General features: G+C 41.1%; 2 protein-coding genes across 2 annotated transcripts in view; one reads left to right on the top strand and one right to left on the bottom strand.

Moving 5' to 3' along the window:
* The window catches only part of LOC125965863 (GDNF family receptor alpha-2), a 45,075-nt gene extending 42,781 nt beyond the window's left edge, over positions 1 to 2,294 (top strand). The window contains exon 8 of the mRNA XM_049716726.1: positions 1,279 to 2,294. Within this exon, the coding sequence (XP_049572683.1) occupies positions 1,279 to 1,416 (138 nt within the window). The 3' untranslated portion in view covers positions 1,417 to 2,294. The remainder of the gene's footprint in view (positions 1 to 1,278) is intronic.
* Positions 1 to 21,968, bottom strand: part of ela3l (elastase 3 like) — an 83,149-nt gene that overhangs the window by 59,728 nt on the left and 1,453 nt on the right. The gene's annotated exons all lie outside the window — the stretch shown is intronic.

Raw genomic sequence — 21,968 nt, 5'->3', positions numbered from 1 at the left:
ACGGTGTGTAAATGTGGCGGTGTGTTTACGCCTTCTCAAAGGCTTCCGTGCATGTGTGGCTTTTGGCCGCAGCCACAGATCTGGACTCATGTCAACAGGCTGCTGCCACACATCGCTGCCCCGGCTAATTAATTGGCTTTTAGTTGCAGATGTGTCTGCTGCATTGTCAAAGCTAGCCATGGCGGGTTTTTTTTTTTTTTTTTTATCCTCTTCATTTTTTTTGGCAGCATTAAACATTCATGCGACAGGCTGTCTATCTTTTCTAGGACGGAAAAATGCCTTTCACCTGTAATGACGATTCAACACCATTTTTTTCTTATTTATATTCTTCTTAAAACTCGTTCTATTAAAAACGCCTCGCGGGGAGATAACGTCTCCTTTCCTCTCGACGTACGGGAAAATGGCATCAAGTGCGATTTCTGCAAAGGTTACATCGGAGGAGATTAGGGGAGTGCCGAGTGCAAAATGTTTCATGTTCCTTATGATGTGTTTCCGTATTGCTGCGAAGCACCGCAAACGACGCCCCCTGCAAATTGAGCGTGACTGTTTTAACTTGAAGGCAAACGGTTTTGCTCTTCTGCTACGAGAAGCCAAGAAAATTAGAAAAGTTCTCCAAATGCCAACGATTGTTCTCGAAGAATAAAAACATAATAAGGCTATTGTTGTGTGTAGCAATAACATTGCAACTCTCGAGGCCATTTTGATATTTGGTCCCATGGCTTTACTATAATGCGACCAGCGTGGCGCATTTCTCTCATTTTGCACACGATGCAAAAAAAAATGTTATTTTTTGTCGTCAAACCACATCTGACGAGTTGCTTTTTAACTATGTCGTTCTGACCTCTTCCCACGGTAATGTATGCCTAATGAAATATTGAAGCCAATCCCCCGGGCGATGCTAGCTTCACTAGCTTTGCCTTGCAGTGTGTTTTTCTTGTAAATAAACTCCGCAATGATAGCTTAAAAAAAAAAAGGAACACACACAACAACAACAACAAAAAAAACGGGTTGGCTCGACCTGAAAGAGGCGACACACAAAGCGGCGCCGGCTACAAATAAACACGCATCAACACATTTTGCTCCAGTGAAGATTTCCCATTCGTGCCAAAGTGAATCCTCCCATGCGTTGAAGATCGGGGGACTTTCTGACTCATCATTTTCCCTTCTTGTGCTCGGACAGCAGCCCGGCGTCACCTCCCGCCCCGAATCAAATGCCACGACGAGCGCATGAGTCACGTCTAACCTTTACACGTCTAACTCTCTGCGTCTCTCCCTCAGTATCCCGAACCGAGAGACGACGGGCCCGACGAACCTCAGGGCCTGCCAAGGGATGAGTGCGCCTGCGTGCGTGCCAACGTCTGGGCTCTGCTTCCCGGCCTGGCTTTGGCGCTGCTCCGGGCTCAACATGCCTTATAGAAGTGCCAGGAGGGGGAAAAGAGGTCACCCTCCCACAAGCTGATCCCCAAAAGCAGAAGGTGTTATTTCTCAGACTGATATTAAGGCGGCGGCATTCGCTGGACATTCGACATGAAAAAACAACTTTGAAAGAAAGAATAAAAAAAAAAAAAGTAAAAAAATGGAATGTTAAAGTTGAAATGCTTGACTTTCATTTGGTGTCATCCTACCATGGACCACATGGATGGCTTTACAAAAGGACCCTGCTAGCAGGAGGGCCATCTCCCTCTCGGTAAAGGAGGGAGCCGTGACGATCAGACTGACAAAGAGAAAACGATCAACGAGAAGGTTTGGAACGAAATCTCGGCCGTCGGCCTGGTTTTTATTGTCTTTGGTTCAGTGACTTGAGGGGGGCCCGGGGATGACGATTACAGCGTGTTCATTGTAAACTGTAATCTGTAAAACCTACTCAGTGTTCTAATTGTTCGTATAGTATTTGTGATCATAAAAACAAACAAACAAAAAAAAAAAGACATCATTTTGAGTGCCCCAGTGCTGCTTGACGGGTGACTTGACAAACGTTGTTAATGGTTCTTTGCTCATTTGAGATGTTGCTGTTAACCACCATGGCAGTACATTGCACATATGAATATCTGTCTCTATGTATTTAATGAAGAAAAAAAAACAACAAGAACATGAACACCTTGCTTTCTTTATCTCAGCCAAAATGGTATCTGCAGTACCGTCAAACTATGATGACCGTGTGTTGACTTTGAAATGGATTTGTTACTAATGTAAAAGCCTTCATTATCTGCGTTTTAATGTGTCGAAAAAAGGAATGATGACAAAGAATGTATACAGGAATGAGATTAAATGAACCATGTCTGCTTAGAAAGCCCGATGTGTGAGTGATTTGACGTGTTTGTCGAGACAATCAACACCGTGGGTGGTGTGGCTGTGGGTATAAAAAGTCTACACACCCCTGCTTAATGGCAGGCTTTTGTGATATTTATAAGAAAAGAAAAAAAAGAGCCCAAATTATTTAGAAAAGAAAAAAAAAGGTTGTACAGCAACGGATTGTAGAGAAAATTTTACATTTTGAAATTCAGGCCAACAATTTCAACCTTTGTGTCATTCCAAAAATATCTCCCAAACACATGAAAAGGTTATGAAAGGGTGTACACATATTTGCAACTACATTTCACTTGCTTATTTTTATTTATTTATCATTAAAACATTTGCCATTTTTCCTATATTACAAAAGCCTGGCATTTGGACAGGGGTGTGTAGACTTTTTAAAATCCACCATACATGCCTGGAGGAAGAAGTCATCAATTACAATGAGAAGGCAAGACAAAAAAAAATTCTTGCAATGAAAAATGAAGGAAAGCTATTTTTCACTGTCCAGTTAAATCTGATGTTTGTGCTGAATTTTATTGATAAGAGTCGTAAGGTATTTTGCAGTAAAGCTTTTTTTTTTCTCTCTCTCTCCGCTCAGTTTGATGGACTGTTTATCTGTATGCTAAAGTTGCCAAGTGTAGTTGCTACTGAGCTTAGCTGCATATAAAGATTGGATATTAGAAAAAGGCTCGTCTGTTTTTTCTCATGTAAACGTTGAATGTTTTTTCGTTTTATTTTTCCCACAGCCAAAGTACACAGACCTACAGCACTCAAAATTGTGTCAAAGCCAAAATTTAGTAACATAAGGTTCTTTCCTCGTGAGGCTCCTGGATGTGAATCTTGTTCAACCATACCGTATAGTTTTGACAATTTGACATTTTTTTTCTTTCAAAAAATATAGAACGACAACAATTAGGGAATGTAACGACATTTTTGGCGCAATTCAGTGGACATTGGGCTGCTTTTTCACGCAAAGTTCTCCTAATAATGGTGTGGAAAGGAACATACTTGCAGACGGAGGGTTAAAACGCATCGGAGGAAACAACTGCTCTTTAAAGCCATGTAATGGCTCCGTTTCCCCCCCGTGAGTCTTGTTGTGGCCGCTCTCATCTCACGACAGCGACTAATGATGCCGCTCGCTCGTCCAACGGCCACGTTTCCTCACAAGGATCCAATGCTGGCTTGTGGGCCGGCAATGCGATGCGCATCTGTTTGCAAGGCGCTTTCAACTTCATCATTTGATGCCGGCTTAAGAAGAATTCGGTTTTTGAAGTCAACACAGTGCAAGTTGCGTAGGGAGGGAAGTTGCACGGGCCACACAAACACCAGACTGCGGCACCTGACTGCGATTTGAACACTGGCCAACTGTTAAATAGTCGTATTTTATAAACATTAGGACTGAACTGCTGTCATAAAGTACGCACTAGTTGGGAAGGAATCACAAACGCATCGCAAGGAACACGGTCACAGCGCTGTCGCTTTGTGCAAAATGGAGTTAACAAGTAAATATTAGTAAACAGAGCTTCCACTGGTGAAGTCAATCTCTTCGCCAAAGCAAACATTCTGCGAAATGTAAACGACCTCGTAAATTGTCCTGAGGCCGAATACCTCCCATGGAAGAGCGACAAATGTTCTTTTTGCTTGCCTGGATTCCATCAGAGCGAACACTGGCAGCTAAAAGCAATACATCATGTTTCTCCAAACTGAACATCCGATTATTCCGTATAGGCGGACTTAGTCAAATGTGTTTTCTCTGCGGTGGAAATAGGTTATAAATAATTGTGAGGAGAATGCCATTATTGACTGCAGCACACATACACAGTGGTCAGTTCCAGTGGGAAATGAAAAGACGCTCTAATCCGGCCAAGTTTACTGCTTGGGGTCTCAGGCAGTCAAAACTGCACTCATTAGAGGGCTTATCTAAATATGAATAAAAAGAAAAACACTGAATAATGCTGTGTTGTTGTTACATTGTTAAACACACACACACAGGGCATATGCGGTCAGTCGTGTGTGTCAATACTTAAAGGGGCATTTTTGTTTTATTCATTTTTTTTTTTTTATTATTCATTTTTTAGTTACGGCGCGTATGTTCCTATGTAGCTCTGATGAGAAATTGTGCCTTTTTTTTTTTTTAAACTCATGAACACATGTTGCTTTCCACTACTGACCATAAATCTGAACGTTGGCCTTTCCAAAAACAAATACATAAACAAACAAAACAAATACATCTGTTTGGCATGCCTAAACAGGCAATTAAAATAGCAGCTGAATTAAGGGTCCCGACCCTGCACAAAACAAATTAATCAAATATTCATGGCGGCCCTTTCCTCGACCCAAGTTTGAGGTGAAAAACACGGATCAGCACTTCCTTAATGTGGCTCAAGAGAGTTCTTATGCAGGACTTGTGCTACAAGCAGCACCATTTAGACACATTTCCGACATTTGAACACCGCGCAAGAGTGCAGCGGTGAGGTGGGTGGTTTGAAAAGAGAAATAAAGTGCTTTTAAAGCAGGAACAAGTGCTGTGCAGCGGCTTCTTGCGCTAGTTAGATGCACAACCAAAGTGATCGGGATGTGCGTCTGCACCATTTAAGTTCCCCAGATAGAAATGCGGAGGACACACGTCCGTCCGAATTTGTGGAGAAGACAAACTTTGAAGCGCTTGGAGGCGCTCCTTTTGTGGCCGTGTCCAGGCGTCGCTTCCTGTGTTCAAAGTTGTGAGCATGTGGATGTGATTGAGAAAAGGAAGCTTGAAAAGGAGGATTTGCAGGAAAAGCAGTTTTCATTTACAGTAATACATTCCAAAGCACCCCCGCAAAATCCACAATGTTGAAATACACAATTTAAAAATCTCTAGATTTGTTTTAAGAGGTCTATCTACATTTATATTGAGAGAGCAAGATCAATAACTCAAAAATATTGTACAGTGAATCAGTAGCAAAAATATTTTTTTCCACACCAGCAAACCTTTCTCACAATATCATCAATAATCCTGCCTAATTATAAATTCAAACAATAAGCATCACTTTCTGTAGGAATAAAAAACAGGATGACATTGAATTTTTTTTGTCGAACGTAAACTACGACTGGGCTAAATTTACCGACTTATATATGATGAGAGCGAGAAAGAGAGAGACCAGCTTGTTTCTCCCATGCCGAGGCAGATAGCAGAAGAAACTGGGGGGGAGGGGTGATCATTTGGGCCATGGGAATGAGAAGAAGCGTCAGGTAGCTGTAGCTTCACAACTGATTAATGAGTCAGTGGGATGATGTCGCTTATCAACATTCTGCACATGTTGGTGAGAGATGGTTTAGGCTCGGAATTCTGCAATCACACGCGACTTTCATCGCTATCCCATCATTGCGTTGTTGTTTTTTTTTCTCAAAATGCCACGGCAACTGGATGCACACTGACGCAATTGGACCCCCACCTCAAAAATTTGGCGGATCTGCTAGCTTAAAAGTTCTCGGCACGCGCGGCGGCCTTTGTTTGTGAGATTAGCACAGGAAATGATGTAAACATTCGTAATGAGATGTTCATGTGGAAAGTTGTCGTGGATTTAAAAAGTACAGCACGCTGACAACTGGAAAACATCCTGGCTAGAATATTTGCTGATGGACACGGAGGCGCTTAAAAATATATCCTATTCAAAGTTGACACGGCTGAATGTTTGATAGCAACGCAGATTGATCCGGTTTGATATGCAGCGCGGATTTGTTCCTTTCATAAATATGTATCCCACGCTTCAGTGACTCTCTAAGCTGTTGTGACAGGAGCCTGCTATGACAAAAGAACAATCATCATCTTTAGCGTCATTAATTGCAACTTTTGCACGCAAATTTACAAAATATCTTCGGCAAATGACACGCCGGAGGAAGCTACGACCGCAGGGAGCAATTTTGGGCTTTCCGACAATATTGCAATAAACTACACGGTAACAAAGTCATTAACAGGACGTCTTACATGGCTTTTTAAATTGTTTTTATCCAAATTGTTGGGTCTCCGGAGTGCCTGTCCGCCAAACAAGTGTGAAATTAAACAACCGAGTCAATCTTTGCTTGTCTGCTTGTTTCTGAACACACGAGATTCCTCAGTTTTGGTGGGCGGTTACGATATCGATTTCGTTTACATAATTACATTCACCACACAGATTCTTCATTGGGTCAACTGGGTGAGGATTTGGAGCCACTTTCGAGCCGAGACCAAAGTCCGGCTGTTGGACTGAGCTAGCATACAAAAAACACGCACTTACACCACATCGGTGGTTAGCTTAAAACAACAAGGTAAGCAAAGCTGCAAAAAATAACCTGCAGGTCACATTAGATGATGCAGTTAGTTGCTTGCAAAAAATGGATTTTTAGTGTTCAGCATAAAAATCTACTCCTTTCACCTCTGTCACAAACATTTACCAATTTAACTACTTTTACTTAAAATAAAAAATTAACTTGATGACAGTAGGGGAGCCTGGAAGGAAATGAATTTAACCTTTGAAAAAGTGCAAATGTGGTTTATTGGCTTTCCAGGGTAATTAGCTCAATTAAGAGCGTAAAGAATTTTGTGATTCTTTGAGAAAGAAGCCCTTTTGGTCAAAAGAGCAAAAGTGGTGGTCAGTCGGGGGGGAGAAAAAATGCAAACGTTGATGTCTCATTCATGCAAAGTAAGCTTTGTCCTTACACACGCTAAAGCGAAACATGTGATGAATGCAAATGATACATTCACTGGAATTACATTTTTATATTAACAATTCAGTTTTATATCATATCAGTTCAGTTGTCCTCGTCACTCCCGAGGAACATTTTAATCAAAATCTGATAAATGTCTATAGTTGGAGGACATTTGCCACATAAAAGAAAAATACCATAATACATTTTATAGATGGGAGTGGGCTCTTCAATAGAGAGATACCTAGATTGCGGGTTAAATCTCTGACATTGAATCATTTGAATTTTTAAGAAGACATTTTTTTTTTTTTTAGTAACATTACTTTGGAGAGAATAGCAAACATCCTTCAGATATCTAAACTGGTCTGATGTGCCTATAGAAGAAACAGTTCACATGAGTTTTGCTTCAACTTTTTCCTATTCTTCTGTTTGGATGGCAAAACAAAGATGCTGAGTAGTTTTCCTCTCCTGTCAAGAAATCTCCTTTTCCAATTGAGTCCGGAGAAGTTGCTTTGACCTTTCAAACAATGAATAAGATTGAGGATCCCTTAAAGCAGTGTGCGGCAATGCAAGCATATTTATCAAACGTGGGATTCAGTTACTATCATCACATCAAGATGAATTGCGTATTATCTCATGGATGACAAGTCAGTATGTCAAGTAAAGCAACAAAGCACCCTACAGAAGCTTGTGTTGATTATTTTGTCGATCTTCTTTTTCCCTCTATACCCTCTATGCTGCAAGATGTATCTTGAAAGGATGCTGCAATGTTGATGCAGACACTATGCATAAATTATTGCACTTAGCACACATGCTAAGTCACAGATGCTAGTTAAAATTCCGCTGCAACATCAAGCAAATGATGCAAGATGCTCTTGTACGAAGAAAATCTAATAATTAGGGAAGGCCAGCATCGATACTAGCTGATACCGGTACCGGCCACAAGAGGGCCTCCTTTTTTGCTGTTTCACTATCAAGAACGAAAAAGGATGCTCGTGGTTAACATTTTACAATCACATACCGCTACATCGAGAATATTTGCTTAGTGGCTGAGCCATCGCCAGTCTTTTTATGCACCAACTAGAAATCTTTTAAGCTAACGGGCTAGCAGGACACCCCTGGAGGAAGCTAAAGCTGTGGGCAGGCGGCGGGCGAGTCTGCTGCGTCACCTCCATGCGTGGTGTTGCGCAAGGCCGTATAATAAACATTCTTCAGGGAAGGTCATTCAGCTTGTGGTCCACTTTGAAATTAGATTTGAGTAGAAACTTCTTGCCACTTGCATCAAGTGGGGTTTCCATGGCAATAAAAAAAAGTTCCTTTGAAATAAGTGCAGCATCACAATTGTGAATCAGAGGGAAAATGAATACATACTGTTGCTCTCAATAATGTCCCTCCTTTATTCACTCAACATGTTGCAGAGCTGACATGCTGTTAGACTAAATTGGAGAGCCACAGTAAAAGACAGGAGCACTGTAATTGGAAATGGAGAAAAAAAATGGGGTGGGGGGGTGTATATTTTTTAAGCAACACTTTCACTGGCCTTGCGAGCAGAGAGGACAGCAAGACCACTTGAGATGTAATTCCTTGCTCCATCGAGGCAAGCCTGGATGGACATTTCAAGTGTCAGGAAAAAAAAAAGTGAAGGTGCAATAAAAAAAAAAAAAAAAAAACGACAGGGAGGAAGAAACGAGGAGGGAGGAGGGCAGCAGAGGAGAGCGCGGGACTCACGCCAGCGAAATTGCGAAACAATCCGATATGGATTGTCGGCGCGACTCTGACTGCGCTCACATGTGGGGTGGTTATTGATGGAGCCATCATATCCAGTATGAACATCTGTAATGAAATTCTACTCCTCTTATTGGATTTGGCAATGGGATCTCTGTCTCTCACGCAGCCGCAGTCTGGTCTTTATTGCACCGAGTATGCAGACACACACGCGACATGCTACGTCGCCGTCATTGACCCTCGCCGAGTTTAAAGCGATTCCAAGCAAGGCTGAACGCCAAACACGAGACAAAAGGCCGCAAGTGCAACAGCAACGGAAAATAAAGAAGCCAGTGTGTTAATGAAACAGAATCACCAATGTGTATAATCCAACACAAATATATGAATAATTGATTGTAAATGTAGGATGGGAACTGAATATTTCATTCGACTGGGGTTCGTGAACAGCCTTCGTGGACACTGGAGGAGTTTGCATCCAAATATCCAAAAGGAAGAGGGTGAAAGGCAGGGGAGGGAGAACGCAGAGACGGAGTAGAAAATTCATATGACAGCTTGGGTTATCTTGAATGCTAATGCAGTCTGTATGCTGGCTGAAGTGACACAAAGGGATTTTTTTTTCCTTTTTTTTCTTAATGGTAAATGGAGCAGAACTATGCCGGAATGTTGAAGAATCCTTAATCCTGCAACCTGTGGTGATTTCAAATGGTGTAGGTGTGTGTGTCGTTGTTGGTTTTTTTGGTTTATATTTTGTTTTCGCAAGAGCTCTTTGAAACAGTGCAAAGTTGCAATATTTGAATTTAGAAAGGCTGACCCAATAGGACGCCTGCTTCAAATGAAACACAGCAATACAGAAAGGACTTTGAATCTGATTTTTGAAGAAGTTACTCTTCAATAGCGATTCAGCTTCAGTCCAGGATTACAAGCCAACATCTCAGCACTTGCAGTTTTATCCCAGAGTCGTTGATGGCGTTGCGGTTCACTGGTTTGACTTTTGAAGAGTCAGCGGTACGGAAAATTGATGGATGTTTGCATTATTCTTTGCATAAGATCCTTTTTTTTTTTTCTTAGCAAGTATCACCCAAAAAGTCAGTCTGGTGTGAAGTTTACAATCCAATATTGTCAGAACATATCTCTGTGTAGAATGACCGAATCCGCCAATATAAGAACATAAAACACAACATAGTGTCAGGGAAGAATCGAAAAGGTCACCCTTGGTAAATATACACAATATATTGGCAAATCTATTTCTGACACACAAGAGATTCAAGGCAAAGTATACTTCGGTCGGTATCAGTGAAAAACAAATACGCATAAAAATTCCAACATTCAATATGTGCTGAGCTTTTCAAGGTTCACAATTCATCACAATTCTATGCCAACGAGGCTTCCCTCCGGTTCCACCCACAATGCAACAACTTGCAGCCCCCCCCAAGCCAATTAGAAAATTGCCCCTGTATATGAAATATTGTTTAATGCGGAGCTATATCAATTACTCTAAAACTGAGGTTTTTGCTGCTCAAGCACATCTGCTGCAACTATGCGCCTGCTCTTATTTATTCCCCGCAGTTAAGAGTCCTATCAGGGCCAAGTAAAAAATTTTATGAATTATTTGTATGTCCCCTGAGAACAAACCCGAGATGACGGATAAGCAAATCAAATATTATTGATAGAAATGCATCACGATGATGAATATTATATTGATATGAATTAGTGGCTATTAAGTTATGATCTCACAATGCAGATGTAGCATTTCAGTCAAACCTATCGTGACTAGAATTAAGTTTGAAAGTAATGTGCTGTATTGCGTAAGAATAAGACTTTTGAGGTTGGAAAAAACGTGGGAAATTAATTTTGAAAAATAATGCTTTAATTATGTGCCACTAACGGTGGCTTCACTTGTTTGACTTGACTGCCAGAACCATCCAGGCTGCGTGGGTTCAGTTCCATGACCGTGAAAGGTTGCCTGTCTCTCTAAGTGCCCTGTGATTGACTGGAAACCTGTCTGAGGTGACTTCAGGTCGGCGAGGATATGCTCCAGCTCCACAAACAGGATAAGCGCTCTTGAAAATGGATTGATGGATACCCTGACCTGGACCGGTTTAAAATTCAAGTCAAACAAAGCGGAAGGTTAAACAAAATAAATTCCGGGATGGTCGTGTTGTATTTTTAAACACGTCTTGTTGAGACTGCTCATTTAAGTTTTGAAAAAAAAAAATATATATCCAAAGAGGTAGTATGGTGGGAAAACATTTTGGTTAGTCTCAGGTGAGAGGGTTCGGGTTGGAATTTAAATTAAAGGGGACATCAAGTAAAAAAAAAATAAAAAATAATGTTATGTGCCAATGAATGAAGAAAAGTCACGGGGATAAAAATGCTATTATTTATGATGCAATAAAATGAAATACAAACTGCACCCCACCTTAAATGGTCAATAGTCTTAAATGGACAACAAGTGTCTTATTGCCCAATACGTTGCCAGAGATAAAAGTCCAATAAATAAAAACGGTTTAGTGCAATATGAGGGAGTAACTGTCAGTGTCTTTTTGTGTGTAGCCACACATAGGATGGATGGATGGGGTGTGTGTTTAGGTTTCAGCCCAGGGCTGTTGGACTATCCCATTCTTGTGTACACTGCACAAGCACCGGGGCATGAAAGGAGGAGGAAGGGGAGCCGGCCGGGGGCTGCTCCAGAGACGAGGAGCCGAACGTTGACAGAGATGACGGCAGTGCAGAAGAAAAACAACCCCCTCAGTCGGAGTGAGATCCAGGTTTGGATTTGCAATGAGCTTGTTAGCAGGAGAACTACACGGTGCAACCAACAAGGCCCAACCCCACAGGACCACCACCAGCGCCCTCCAGCACTCGCGGACTGACCAAATCCAATGTCGGGTCCAAACATCTCCTCTTAAAAGCACTCGTGGAGATGGGGGTGAAAATACGAAGAGAGAGTGTGAGAAGCTATAAAAAATGAGGGAGACACAGAGGACAGGTGGAGGAGGAGATGTGGATACCGACACATAATGAGAATTGGGAAAACTGAGGAAAAAGAAAATGAAAGGGGGAGGGAGGGAGGGAGAGAGGGAGGGAAATGTCTTTGCGGCTGTGATTAGATGCCTTCGTGTGCGTGTGTGTGCGTGCGTGTGATTATAAAGCGAAAAGACCGTAAGGAAAAAGACCCAAAAAAATAAATAAACATACCTGCCTGCAAATTATTGGATTCTTTAATTTTTTTATTTATTTCACTAAATCTGTCTCCAGTGCACCTTTTCTTCCCTAACTGCTACGTCTTGCACACTCACTGGTTACAACATTAGCTAACAAGTTAATCAGAATCATGATGAGCTCCATTTTCATCCTTGGGGGGGGGGAAACACAACCATTTTAATAAAGGTGTATTGGAACCAGTGATGTCATAAGGGGAAGGGGTCGTACGTTAAAGCCGAGCCAATGTGGTACGAAATTATTGCTTGGACTTTTTTTTGTAGACCTAAAAATGGTCAACCTCAATCTGGTTGGACGTACAATATAATAATGTCACTAACAAGTTCTGAAGATGTAATCAAATAATTACAAGCTATTCCGTGAATGAAAAACAAATTGATAAATAAAAATGCTTACTGAGAAATGTCCTTGTCATAGTTGTACAAGTTTTGAAGTGAACATGAGGTCAGGTTATAAATCCTTCGAGCAACCCACTTTTTTGCAACGTGACTCCCATCATGAGTAAAAACCAACAGAACCAAATCAAGCTGAAGCGGGGCCTTTTGGGTTAAATCTGTCAAAAGTGAAAATTGAGCGTATCTACAATTTAAAAAAATAATCTGATTTAACATCCTCCTCTGTCGTAGCCGTCAGAATAATTCAAAGCTGGATGGGCCCGTGCGGTAGTTTAGTACTCTCGCCGTGTTGAACGTTAATAGTACAAAATGAACTCATAAAATGGATTCGGCCTCACTTTTAGATGTGATTTTCATCATATGGAGTGAGTGCCCTCCGGCAAGACCACTTGGTGCTAGTACAGTGAATACTGAAACATTTTCATTTATTATTTAGAAATTTAGCAGGGGAATCAAATGAAAAAATGAGTGTTAGCACTAAAATAAATATACTCTCTTTTCTTATGTCAAGCAGACTAAACAAGCAGGCTGTCTAGTTTTTCTGTCATTCACCATTTGCTATTAAACCTTTATGAAAAATCTTTCATTGGTTTTGCTTTCTTTTGTAAGCCAGTCTTCCGTCTTTAAAAAGGCGCATATGAATAAAGTGTACAATTAGGGCCTGAGTATGTGTTACGAAATTAAATTCATGAGTTTCTTTGTCACTTTTATTCTGCGGCCAAATAAATTGCCTCTGAAACTCTTTTCTTTGCAGGCATTTTTTTTTTTTTTTCAGTGCAGACTGTCCTTGATATGAGACGAAGTTTTATTCCTATGGCTAAATTCATGAATACAAAATATTTGTATGAAAACACTTCAGCATAAGACAATCAAAATAATAAAAATAATGTGTAAAGAAAGAAAAAAAATACATACATATACAGGAAATTCATATGATGTTTCTAGATCAGATCATTTAAAAAAATAAAATAAAATCCTTAAAAAACAAAAAATAAATAAAAATTTAAAAAAATTAAAATTAAAAAAAGCTGTAGGGTCCAGCTCACTTCCCGTTAGAGTAAAGGCGCACGGGATGTCACCAAGTGATGCATTTATCATAAATGACTCATGGTGTCTTCTTTCGCAGCATAACGATGAGTGCATGTTATCAAAAAGACATCAGCGGAAAATCTCCGTGAGATGGAAAGGAAACAGAGCTGGACTGGGAGTAGCAGAGTGAAGATGTCGTGGAAAAGAAGAGCGGCGGTGATTAATTGATGAGGTCAAGTATGATGCGAGAAACGACGCCCGCTCGTTGATGCTTACAGCTAATGGAGGAAGGCAAGAAGTTCATAATGGACAAGCATGACACTGTCGATTGCTTCTCCAGAAGGCCAAACGCTCCCTTTGAACAGGAGATTTCTTTTTTTTTTTACACGAGTATTTGCTTTTAAAGCCCCGACCAGAGGGTTGGATTAAGATTTCATTTTATAAAGTTCACGCAGCAAATAACTTAAAAGCCTTCAAACAGCCATATTGATTGGATTGTAGATTTAAATGATTCGTTTTAAAAAGCAACGCATGCTATACTGTAGATCCAAGCAGTATTCACAAAAGAGAAACGATAAAACTTTTTAGATGTGGTATATATTCAGATGTGTTTCTATTGGCTGTCTTCCCTTTCATCTTTAGACAACTGATAGAATACATGAAGTGGCTCGTGACAGCAGAAAAAAAATTCAAACGTGGGAAGGTACGCTGACTGGTTGGGTAAGAAAATCTCCCAAATCCCAAAGTAGTATATTCAAATGACAGCGACATGCTCTGCGTGACAGAGCTTTAAATTCGATCTAATATTCATTCTCACTAACTGTCTTCTCTCATTTTTCAATCCATATCCGATTGCCGCATGCAAGTACAGCGGAAGGCTTCTTTTACAATAAAAGTTAGAAGAAGTTCAAGAATTCTTTTAGTCATATTAGGTAGCATGCACAATCTGAGTTATCAAATTGTAACATCATTTGGAAGATTCATATTTGAGAAACGACATGTCCTGGGTGGATTGAATCCAATGGTGAAAAATTTAGCATTCATCAAAATTCCAACGACATTCAAAAGTTATATGCACTGCCTGTCACATGACCCACTTTTTGCCTGTGAATATTTTTGTGCCATGCTCTCGAGAGCTTTCTATTTCCTCGAAAACGTACGCTGTACTTGGTTGAACGTATAGTAACAAACACAAAATGACATTGAGAAAAAGGAGAAAAATAAATTGCCATGATACAAACTGAAGTTAAGCTTAGTTTTTACAAGAGGACGTTAGCAACATGCTACATTTACAGTACCTGTTTGGAAAAATGAAAGGTGCAGTAATCATGTTCAGTGTGATTAAAGAACCTAAATATTCAACACTACCCCAAATAAATGACTTGAGTTATTATTCTAAAGTATTGATTTGAATGATTACATTTTAAATACTTTTGCATTCTTTTTTTTTTTTTGCTACTCAACCCACCTCTGGTTTTTACATATCTTTGTAAAAAAAATTGCACTAATTTGCGAACTGAAATTGCAACAGCGCTTAGCTTGAATTGACAGAATTGTTATTATTGCAGTGATGTTAAAACACCCTTGTGATATTCTATGATATTGCGTTGAGGTGCACAACAGGTGCAAAATACAACAAAGGCTTCATAATGATGTACAAAAACTTTAGTATTTTCATCTTTGCAAAGGGACGATTTTAACAGCAGCTGTGTGGTCATTTATAGAGTGAATATCATTTCTGGTCTGAGTCCAAAGCAAAACTTGAACCAAAAGAAGAACTTGTATTTTGTGATATAGACATTAAATGTGGAAGAAAAAAAACACTTTTGTTCAAGTCGACATCAAGAAACATGAACCTTTAACAGCGCCCAGAGTGATCAGGAAGGATGTTCCAGGGGCTTGGAGCATAAAAGCCCAAGAAGCCGAACCCCCAGGGGGAGGGGGAGGGGGGGCAGACATGCAAAAGAGCCTCCATGACTTGCACCTCTTCAATTCCCCACGCACTGCAGCATTCAGATGTTGGACTGATGTTGTAAGCATTAACTCGGACCAGACCCAGGTTCTGTTGGGCTAAACGGGCAGCAGAAACAAATCAGCGCCGTCATCTGCTTATTCCTGAACTAGGAAGAAATGATGTTATTTTATTGAACTTTTATCTGTTTATGGGATAACCTCATTACGGTGTAATGCATTTTACGAGACGTGCCTCCTTCATCAGCGGGCCCAGCAGGTCAATAAGCAGTGAGGCTGCAAAGGAGGAAATCAAAGGAGTGCTTGTCTGTGTTTTTGAGCCTCCCTCCGCTAAATCTATCATAACGTTCTTTTTGGTTTGATGCGATTTAGCCGATTTGGGATTTGCAGCAGCAGCGTGCGTTGTCATTATGGGTTTAAGCGGCAGAACGTACAGTAGCATATTTCCTCAGGTAGTGTTCTGGTGCAATTATGCTCTCAAGCGCAGTGATTACCGGCCATTCATTTGAGAGATAGGATTTTGATTTGTATGTTACACGAGCTCATGACAGAGAATGAGGAAAAAGAGACTTGCTGTATGGCTTTGAGATCATGCTGATTTTTTTATTCTAATTGAATTGAACCTACTTCTCATGGGTTCATTTTAAGTTCCAAACAAAGATGAGAGGAATAAATAATATTTGGCTTATGTTTGGACTTGTATGGCTGTGAGACCATGCTCAGATGTATTTATTTGTTTTAATGACACGTCTATTTAGGCTTCCGTTGGCTATGCTGGTGAATATCTTGTTTGTCTTATTAATGATAATGCTTTTCAACCCACTTCTGTCAAAAGAATAAAGACAATAACAAGCATTCTGATTCATATTTTGTTTGTTCTATTCATGGTAATTCTTAAAACACTTCAATGGCTTAGTTTGTCTGACGCGTTGTTTTAATGAAGATGTTTGGTTCATGTTTATAGAAATGCCTACAGAGCGCTCCATTGTGCCACACTTTTCTTCTTATGCATTCCCCCACTTTTCTATTTCTATAATGTGACGCTATTTACGGAGCTCGTGCTAGATGTCTATTGTTGGGGTAAAAAAACAAAAACAAAAATTGAGATGAGGCATTTAAGCGGGCAACACACTTGGCAGTTAATTGCGGGGGCAACAATTTGAGGCCATAAATGTGCTATTTGACAATTTTTCACGCCTGGTTTATGATTCACGAACAGAACTCGGACCGTACTAGATTAAATGACTCCTAACGGAACCTTTGACCCCATAATTGAGTACGCCTCACACACAGATAATTGATCCACACGTGGCGATAACATTGACGTGACATTACGTCTGCAAAATTACCTTTCAATGCACGACAAAATGACCGACAGCTAAATATGATTCCTATCGTGTCGAGTAGACCTCCAATTCATCCCGCCCAAAATTACAAGTGCCTCGTCAAAGTGTATCTGCTGATAAGGCGACAGTGTTTGGGTCCCCCCCCAACAAGGAAAGGACAACTTAAAACAAGCAATGCACCTTCCAAAGAAGCTGACCAACAGACATAAGAAAGTAATTACTGTTATCAAGCGGCCGGTGAGTGAGACAAGTCGCACTTGTGCACACTTCCAAGTTCTCAGACTCTGAGCCAAAGTGTGTTTGTTTGTGTCCACGCTTGTTTTCTTCCTAGTGCCGCAATCAAATAACACGCAATTATCTGGTCTCCACAGCCAGCTAGCTCATTTTGGTAATAACATCTACAACGAATAATTAATATAGAATTGAGCGAGAGACTAAATTAATACTGGGGGCGGGGGGTGTTTTTTTTTTTTTTTTTTAATTGTTTTGTTGGGAGTTGGTCCTAATCACACCTGGATATTTGATGGGTGAAACAAAAACAAAAAAGCAAAGCGACTGTGATGAAGTGATTTTGATGAAAGCAATATTTTTGCCACAGTTTGAAATCCTTTTTTCTCCCACCGGGGTTATTATCTATTGTAGATGCCCATCCACAGATAATGACAGCCTCGCCACTGAGCTAGGAAATTAACAGGGACCGTTCTATGCAGAGAGCACAATGGAGCCAGTGCCCCCAGTGTCAGTGCAAAGCTAATTCAAACCAAGGGGAGGGGCGGGGGCTGCTGTTGTTAATACTTTCCTTCTGCTTATGACGAATAACATAATTTCATTCCATGTGTGATATAATCTATATGTGCAAGAAGAAGACATTTTATTGTGGAGGGGGGGGGGGGCTGTATAGGATGACGTTGGGGAATAAATGCTGGTAATGGGAATGTCAACAGTGCCCCCTTGTGAAGCCCACGTGCAAGGCATCTGCATTGAGCTTGTTGAGGGACTTTGGAATATGATTGTGTAATTGCATAAAGCCCATTGGACTTGTTCACGCTGTCAAAACGCTGCATGTGGACAAGTGGAGAGAGGACGGGCAAAGCAAATGGGGTCATGTGGAAAGAGCGAGGTTATCTCATGAGCATGTTTGGTGAAGGAATGAAAAAAAAAAAAAAAACGGGGGGGAAAATAGCAGCTTGATTAAAGTGCAATCACAAGCCGATGCTGGATTTTTTTTTCTTTTTGCATTAGTGCAGCTGAGGCAAGAGTTTTAATTATCTGAGCCGGTATTAACACATTTGTTTAGCCTGTTGCCATAGTGCTCACACAGGCTTAATTATATCATCATCATTTTTCACCAACCTGGCCTCCTCGGAACGTAATAACTTCTGGATTATGGACCTCATCATTATTCAAACTGGGGCACTTGTTGAAAACATCTCTATCCGTTAGCAAGTATAGCAAAGTACACAAGTCATTTTGAGCGGAAACTAATAAGATCATCGTTGCCTGCTTGTGTAACTCGGAGGCAGAGAGGAGATGTTTGCGTTGTATTCCATCCATGCTACTTCACTAGCGCCGCACTTGATAGCTCGGTTACACCCCATATAATCCCGATTAACAGATGCTTAAGACTCCTCAAAGCAGTTAAGTGTTGTTAGCCTCTGATGTGCCAACCACATGGCGAGATGAATGGCTTCATTTGTGAAATGTACGCACGCAGGCAGAGACAGACAAACACCTGGAGGACAAGGCGGTGAGATCAGGGTGACTTTGGCGCCTTTCAATTCACGCCTTCCCCACATCAAAAACTTAAATCATCCGCTCACCATTTCCCCTATTAACTGCGAGACTTTAATAGGATTATGAGGAAAATCCAGTCTGAAAGGTAAAGCAAGGGGGAAACAGTAGCTGGGAGCGGCAATCAAAGATGTCTTGGAGGGTCAAGATGTGCATTGATGATCTGGTGTGTGCATTAAGCGAAAGCAGGTCTAATCCTCTTAGAGCGCGGAAGACAATGCAGCCGCCGCCGCCGCGTTGACGAACGGAAGCCTCATCAAACTACGGCTTAGAGGAGTGAGCGTGTTGAATCAATACTACAAGCCGAATGTTTGTGTTGCCATCAGTCTGAGGGTCTCATCAACACGAGTGTCTTTGTTCTTGTCGTGAGGTATACGCAAGATCCACGACTTCATTGCGGTCATGCAAACTGACACTGCCCTGACCACTTGCTGCCAGGCTTATTTATATGCTGCGGGTGAGAGGTAACTTAGTGAGTGCAAATTGGCTTTGCACACACACACATAGACAGACAGACAGACAGATATGGCCGCTTTGATGTGAGAGCATCTGTGTTGCCTGTCAGAGGGAGCCAAAAATTGGACTCAAATCAGAATACTGATAGTAGAATATTGACCGGAAAAAAAAAAACAGAACTCGATTTGATCATAATTATCTTGGACGGACGGATTCACCCGCATTGCTGCCAAAGTCTGCCTTTTGTCAAAGTCTGCCTTTTGTTTCTCAAGTTCCGAATGGAGTTTTTGTATGCTCAAATGTCAACATGACATAACTGTCCTTTTCAAATTTCAGTTTAAATAACGCGTGTCCGCACTTAGATTAAGACAGAATAAATATTTCTATATTATATATCTGCAGCGCTGCAAGCAGATGCCTCAGATGGTGCTTGTGGTTCAATTCCGAATCGTGTACAATTTAGCTGTCTCAATAATTACAGTGTCGTATTTGGACTAATTTCCTTCGTGTCTCGAAAGCGTGCATGCAACACAGATTGTTTCGATCACCGTTTGATTGTTGTTTGGCTTAAGTAGCTTGGGCTGTGCAAAAAAAAAAAAAAAAAATGGACCCAACAGATTTCTGTTCAGTTTGCCATAGTACATTTGGCAAAAAAACAATTCAATTTGGATGCAAATCCAAATAAATGAGTAATGAGCATTTTTTTTGCTGGAACAGCTGCACTTTAAATTCATCCATCCACTCATCCTCATTAGGACCGCGGGTGAACTGGAACCTATCCCAGGTGACAGAAGCGGGAAAACACCCCGGACCCGTAGCCAGCCAACTGGAACCACTCTTCTCACATCACAACACAAAGTGTAGCGTTTCATGTCTTTTACCTTAAAGACCAGTTGAGGAAGGACATCTGTGTTAAACATATCATGGGAGTAACTTGCTGTGGAAACCCCTGACAAAACAAAGTGACTTCTCCTAATCAAATGTTAAAAATGGCATGAATGAAAGAAAGAATGGTAATAGAAATTGTTAATAATATCTGTAGTTTTTAAAAGTGAAGACAATTTGCAATTTTTGTCGACACACAATTTGTGGGCCGCATGAAATGTGACGGGCCGTATCTGGCCCCCAGGCCTTGAGTTTGACACCTGTGCAATATCGGTTACTTTTGACCAAGCAGCTTTTAAGAGTGTAGAATACGGCTCAATAAAAGTTGGAGAACATTGCTCCACTGAGGTTGGAAGTGCCTGCTGTCCGTACAGGTCAACAAGCAGTTGAATGTCTCTCTTACTAGATCTGCTATGAGCCATGGGTTCTTATGCCCCTCCCACTCCAGCAGAACAGAAGGTCTCCGTTGCGTACAACTTCCTGACTCATGTCCCTCGGCAGCAACGAGGTTGAGGCAGCCGTACATCATAAGCCAAATGTTTCCTCCGAGTGAGTGACAGACACACAATTCAAGTCCGAACACAAGCTCGACCTCTGCACGCTGAAACCGTGTCCCCGATGCCACTTCCTTGACCTTTCCTCGCTCCGAATGACCCTCCTTGTCTGCCTTCTGCTTCCTTCCCAGCAAACCATAATGCATTCATCTGGCTCGAAACTTGCGCCGGTATTATCTGAGTGGGCCCAAAGCCGGCCCCAGGGGAACATGCAGATACTCGGCGTTGACAGAATACCACGAGAAAAAGGAGCGCTTGGGATTACTGAAGGCCACTGAGCTTGTTAGCGCAGCTAAATCACACAAACGCTTACATACTTTTCACAGCAGCTACGGAAGACTGAGTATGGGCCAAAATATATGGCTTGGGTGATGGAAGGCCGTCAAACGGCGCTACAAATGCTATTAGAGAGATGGAGGAAGCACCGGGGAGTAGTTGCAAGTAATTAAACCGGAGCGTGGATGTCGCCGCTACCGGTTTACGACTCGAAAGAGCAGCACTTTTGCGTGCCGTGCCGCCCAGGCTGCTGGCCTTTCACTTATTACTGTCGATTAACAGAGAGAAATTCTGCCACATAGTCCCTGCAGTTTTATTTCGAGAAACAGACGCTGTCATGAAAATATTGTTTTATTTTTTCATCTTTATAATTGTCACATTTAAGTTGATTTTAGTATGAGAGGAGAAAAGGTCAATTTGGTTTTACGATCCGTTCGTTTTGCAGTACAGCTGCTTCGTCGCCAATTGCGTGCATCTGTATTGATTCGGGTCGGTTCCTCGGGCCAGCCGGGTTAACGAAATTATGCGACATTATGCATGATCCTATTACTCAATACGGAATTGATCTTCCCCCAAACATATTTTTGTCTGTGAGTAATGGGGACCAAAACAAGTCTGGTCCAAGAAGAACAAGCATGTTCTGGGTGAGTAATTTTGATATAAAAGTCAATATATTTTTGTGCGGTGCATTCCCAGCCTTGAGGAGGTTTCCAGACAGAACATTTCCAAACTAATCCTACAGCAATTCAGAACTCATTTCAAAACTCCAAACCCAATTGCAAACCTATTTTAATTGCTTTCTTCTTATTGCAATCTCTCAATTATGAGTTAGACTTTCAGAGCGAGGAGAAATAATGATGCATTCACATGACATCACAACATGCAATTACAGCCTAGTACATTTAAATATCTGCCTACAAGACCTGAAAAAGACAGAGCAGACACACACATGCGCACACACACATACACACACTCACACACTCTATACGTGCAGTCATGGCAACAGTTCATTCCACTATAGACAATCACAAAATGCCATGTAATTAAATATGCAATTATTGCAAAATGCAGCTTGGTAATAAAGAATAACTGGTAAAGTCTCGAGACCACATAAAAGAAACTAATGTGAAAAAATGTTTTAGTACAATACATTTGGATGAGTCATGCACTGGGGAAACTCCATTAAAAAAAATATAATGCATTTTAGTGAAGTGACTGACTACTTCTAAAAACCATTTTTCAAGATGAACCTGCCAACAATGGATGGTTTTTACTTTGGGGAGGCGTGGAGTTTAATTCTAGTATCGGTACTTGGTATCTGTATTAATGACTGCTTGCTCTGTGGTATTTTTCTTAAG

The sequence above is a fragment of the Syngnathus scovelli genome, chromosome 3, assembly GCF_024217435.2.
Source record: "Syngnathus scovelli strain Florida chromosome 3, RoL_Ssco_1.2, whole genome shotgun sequence".
NCBI classification, from domain to species: Eukaryota; Metazoa; Chordata; class Actinopteri; order Syngnathiformes; family Syngnathidae; genus Syngnathus; species Syngnathus scovelli.
Note: the sequence above shows the minus strand (reverse complement) of the source record. Positions and strands in the feature narration are given on the sequence as shown.